At 56.3% G+C, this 5,039-nt stretch overlaps 1 protein-coding gene across 1 annotated transcript in view; it reads left to right on the top strand.

Annotated features, from left to right (window-relative positions):
* The window catches only part of STOML1 (stomatin (EPB72)-like 1), a 4,102-nt gene extending 323 nt beyond the window's left edge, over positions 1–3,779 (top strand). Inside the window, exons 2-8 of the mRNA XM_009706664.1 lie at positions 40–146; positions 292–441; positions 921–1,124; positions 1,740–1,968; positions 2,599–2,814; positions 3,526–3,720; positions 3,772–3,779. Of these exons, the coding sequence (XP_009704966.1) occupies positions 40–146; positions 292–441; positions 921–1,124; positions 1,740–1,968; positions 2,599–2,814; positions 3,526–3,720; positions 3,772–3,779 (1,109 nt within the window). The remainder of the gene's footprint in view (positions 1–39; positions 147–291; positions 442–920; positions 1,125–1,739; positions 1,969–2,598; positions 2,815–3,525; positions 3,721–3,771) is intronic.
* The last annotated feature ends 1,260 nt before the right edge of the window (positions 3,780–5,039 follow it).

The following is a 5,039-nucleotide window of genomic DNA, read 5'->3' on the forward strand; positions in this document are numbered from 1 at the left end:
TTTTGGAGCAGATACATCCCCCTTTCGTCCCCCCTGCAGATTCCTCCCAGGGTTGGCTGTCCTGGATCTGCCATGGGATTATCACCTCCTTGGTCTTCTTGTTGATGGTTGTCACCTTCCCCATCTCAGGATGGTTTGCCTTGAAGGTAAGAGAGGAAAGCAGGTGAGGAGTGGGATGACAACCCATCCTCCATGGGGGGAACCGTTCCCGGCTGCCCCTGGTCCCATTGCTCTTGGCACTGCAGGACCCAGGGTTTTGCTTCTGCCCTGGTCTAAACTTTCCCGTTCCAGATCGTGCCCGCCTACGAGCGAATGATCATCTTCCGCCTGGGCCGCATCCGGGCACCGCAGGGACCCGGCGTGGTCCTGCTGCTGCCCTTCATCGATAACTGGCAGCGAGTGGATCTGAGGACGAGGGCCTTCAATGTGCCCCCCTGCAAGGTGAGCTGCCTTGGGCATCAGGGCAGGATGGAGAGACATCTCTAAAATACCTAGAGCAGGCGGATTTTGGGATGGTCTGACCCTTGGTGCTATGCAGGGACCCAACTTTCAGTTCCTCCATCACCATGGCGAGGCAAGGGGGGTTGTGGCTGGTGCTGTGAAGCCAGAGCCCTCACCTGCCTGCCATTGAAATGCTCCTCTTGACTTTGCACACGTTGCTCAATGGAAGCATCTCAAAAACATCAATCCCTACCCTTCCCAGCTGTCTTTCAGTAACCGCCCTGTGCTGGAAACTGTCCTCACCATTCAGACTAGCCCAAACTTAATTATTTGGGTTGATTTTGTTTCTGATAACCTGCTTAATAAAGAGATCTGGAGCTGTTTGCCAGCTGGGAAAGAGGGAATGCCTTTGCTCCCAGGCACAAGGGTTGGGCCATGGGCAGGAGAGAGGAAGAGATCCTGACTCCCCTCTGTCCCAGCTGACTTCCAAGGATGGGGCGGTCATCTCCATGGGCGCCGACGTCCAATTCCGGGTGTGGGACCCCGTGTTGTCAGTCATGATGGTGAAGGACCTCATCGCGGCCACCCGGATGACGGCGCAGAACGCCATGACCAAGACCTTGGTGAAGAAAAGCCTCCGTGAGATCCAGGTGGAGAAGCTGAGGATCGGGGAGCAGCTGCTGGTGAGGACTACCCCAGCCCCCTGCAGAGCCCCCCAGGCTCCCCAAACCCTTGGGCACCAGGAAAATGTCTGGAGGGGGCTGCAAACTGGAAAGGGCTTTTGGGGAGAGAAGCAGAACAGGGCAGGGGCAGAGGGGCAATGGGTAGTGCCTGCAGCCAGCCTGGGCCAGGGCAAGATCTTGTGGGTTGAATGTCTACAAGGGATGATATAAAAGGAGGCTGGGGGGATATACTGGAATCTCTGGGGTGATTTAGAAGCCAGAGATGCTGCCTGGTGCAGCATCACACCAGGACATGTGACCCAGGGGGGAGCAAGGAAAGAGGCCAGCCTGGGAAGGAGCCATGGAAAGGGGCACGAGACAGAGCTGTCCTCCCTGTCCCGACCTCCTCCAAGCCGGGACAGCAACTGGGGGAGCAGGGTTGTACGTGAGAGTGGACAGCTTGGAGGAGGTGGACTGTTGAGCCTGGTCCAACACTCCAGATCTAAAGCTGGTGGGTAGCAGAAGTATGAGCTATGGGATGCCCATGGTTGGGGGTGCTATGGTGGGTGGTCTCCATGGCCATATCCAGCTCTACCTGGGCTGCCAACACCTCTCCCTTTCTTCCCGGCTCTGCAGCTGGAAATCAACGACATGACCAAATCCTGGGGCCTGGAGGTGGACCGGGTGGAGCTGAGCATGGAGGCTGTGCTGCAGCCACCCCGGGAGAACCTGGTGGGCCCTCTGGGCACCGTGCCACCCGTGCCTGGGCTGGAGGGACTGGATGGCACCATTCAGCAGCTGGCTGCCCATTTCTTCAGCAGCACCCTGGCTCTGGCAGGCAGTGGGACCGACGCTCCGGAGGCAGGTAAGCAACCCAGAGCCACCGTTTCTCTGCTGGGGGATGTCCCTCCTGCCCGATGACCTTTGTGTCCATCGGCTGTTTGACAGAGGAGTCAAAGTCTGGGAGATATCACTCTCCTACAAGAGCAGCACAAACAAGCTGGTAGGGGGGAGGAGAGAGGACCGCTTCGGGCACAGCTCCATACAGCACGTGGCATGTCACAACCTTTCTAACAAGACGTTGGAGATGGGACTGGGGAGGGCAGGAGCAGATCTGCAGGAGCCCGGGCTCGAGACCAACTCAGATCTCAGCATTTCCATCAGGCAAACGCAAGCCTGAGCTTGTCGAGAGAGTCACATCTGAGGGCAACGTGGGGTTTTTTCCAGAAACCTTGCACAAATTTGGGCCCTGCTATTTCTTGCAAGGGTAATTTTCCACCCCCTGGTAGTAGGGGAAGAGCAACCCATGGCAGACAGAGGAGCAGGCAGTAGGAACTGGCAAAACCAGTTGTCCTTTTCTTGCTTAGCTGGAAACTTGCTGGATAAGTGTGTTTCTTTGCTCTGGAGACCTTTTCTGGTGAGTCCATGCAGACTAGCAAAGCTCAGCACCCGAAGGTGTCCCCTCAACCCCATTCTGTCCCATTCTCCCCAGCAGACAGCGTGGAGACGGTGAACGAGGTGGAACCTCCCCCCGCTCCTCTCCTCACCACCATCAGTAGCACCTGGAGGAAGCCCAGCGCAGATGAGCTGCTCTCAGCAGTGGAGCCTGTCCTCTCCGAGGCCCTGGTCGGCCAAGTGGGAGCATCCTACCAGGTCAACATCATCCTGCCCAACGGCACCCAGAGCACCTACTTCATAGACCTCTCCTCAGGTCACTGCTCTTTGGGGTTCTTGTGTCGGAGGTGGGAGGGTGTTTGGTGCCTGTGCCCCTTTTGCGTGCTGCAAACCCCACCGAACTTGGTGGTAGGGACTTCCAAACCAAGCCTCTTTGGTAGCTCCATGAAAGGCACCCCAGAGTCCACCAGCTGAGCACTGCAGTTTGGCGACTGTGGCCTTGAGTCCATGCTCCCTGAAGTCCAAAATATAATTTGTTTTGGGTTAAAATAATGAATTTTCCTTCAGAAAGAGAGTATTAATGGAAAATTGGCAGCCAGATCTCCTGGCCAAGCGGGATGTCTCAGAGACCTCAGGGTTTGTTGGCTCTTGTATGCCACTAGCCCAAGGAGGTAGTGATGGAGGGACATGTGTGGGCAGTGCTTTGGGCCACTGCCACGCTGGAAGATGTCCTCCCAGTATCCTAATCCTTCTCCCCCATGGTTGCTGATGGTTTTCCTGGTGGCTGTGGCAAAAGTAGAATAGGGCTTGGAAAAGGACCACTGTAACAGGACATTGGTGGAGCAACACAAGAGAAACTTACCTCCATGAGGAGTAAGGACTCCTGTCTCCAAAATCCCCCGGCCAGGCCCTTGTCTGTCATCTGGCTCAACGCAATCCTTATGAAATGGTGGAGGGAAACACCGGCAGGTAAGGCCAGATCCTGAAGCCCACTGTTTCTCCCTCTCCCACCCATCGTGTCCTACAGGCAGTGGGCGAGCTGGCCGTGGCATGCCTGAGGGCAGCCCCGACGTCATTCTGGAGGTGGCGGAGAAAGACCTGCAAGACCTCTTTTTGGGTGACCTGCGCCCCTTGAGTGCCTACATGAGCGGGAGGCTGCAGGTGAAAGGCGACCTGCACCTTGCCCTGAAGCTGGAGGAGCTCGTCAAGGCGATGAAGCAACGTAGATAGAGCATGTGTGTGGGTGCGTGTCTGTGTGCATGTGTCTTTGTAGGTGTGTGAAGGTGGGGGGACATACAGGGGTGCTGCACGGTGGGGACTTGGCCTGCTGGAGCTCCTGCTGCCCTCCCTGTGAAGGCTGCAGGAGTTGGGTGAAGACCTGAGCAGGGAAACTGAGGCTGGGCTCCATTGTCTGTCTTTGTCCTTGGCTTTACCTCCCTTGCCCATCCTTTGCCTACAACGTTAGGGGAACGGAACCAGTTGGGACCCCAGCACGTGCCAGTTTGCTTTCAGGTCCGTTGGCCAATATGCCACCAGGGCACAGACCGATGTCCTCATGTCCCCACAACAGGCTGCATGGCCAGGCATCTCAGACTGGAAGGGGCATGAGCTGGGCAGACTGGATAGAGAAGAGCTGGGGGAAACGGTGGCCAAGGACGGTAGTCATGGGATGGGCAGCCCAAGCGGGGCACAAGGGCTGGCTGGACCAGGCTGAGATGCCACCAGCGGGCTGGAGTTGGGGTCCAGCATGGCACTGCTAATGGGATACTGGCATTTATGGGGAAGGAGCAGAGGTGGCGATTTAGGGAATGACCTGCCTGGAGGTACCTGAGCCTTCACAACACAGCGGTTTGTAATAAGTGATTGCGCTAATTTGTGCTTTAAAGTGCTTTTGCATGCGTGCTGTGAGGTCTGTCCATGGGGGTGTGTGGACTGTATATAGGCATATATAGATATTTATTTATTTTGTAAGCTTCCTTTCTATCAAGTCTCAATGGACAATAAACCTGGTCTGCAGCCTTGCGCTTCGGCAGCGATGGGCTGATGACTTCTGTAGGCAGACGGGGCTGCAACCTTCCGTGCCTCAGTTTCCCCAAGGGACCCCAGGGTGCTGCGTAAAGAGGCCACGGGCGTGGGAGCTGCTGCCAGTCAAGGAGGCTGCGTGGTGGGACTCCATCTCACCCTATGGTCGTGATGAACACACGGAGTCCTACCACAGCAAGGAAGAGTTGTCAGGATGTGGCATGGCCTCTACGAGGATGCTCACCTCCCCAACCGCACCCAGCACCCCAAGGGTTTAAAATGTCTTGGAGCTCCAGGCAGCTTTACCAGCCCCCAAGATATTTTGCCGGACCAGTGGGGCAAGCCTGACTGGTCTTGCTGGCCTGGCCTGTCCATGCAAGGGGCTGCTTGCCAGGGGGGAGCAAGGAGAATTGAAATGTTTCCAAAATGGAAATGTTTGAATTAAAGTGGTTCGTGTTTTGTGGGTGCAATCAGGCCAAACCACCTGCTAAATGTCTTCTTCAAAGCCTGGGGCTGGGT

The sequence above is a fragment of the Cariama cristata genome, unplaced genomic scaffold (assembly GCF_000690535.1).
Source record: "Cariama cristata isolate BGI_N322 unplaced genomic scaffold, ASM69053v1 scaffold21438, whole genome shotgun sequence".
In the NCBI taxonomy this organism is placed as follows: domain Eukaryota; kingdom Metazoa; phylum Chordata; class Aves; order Cariamiformes; family Cariamidae; genus Cariama; species Cariama cristata.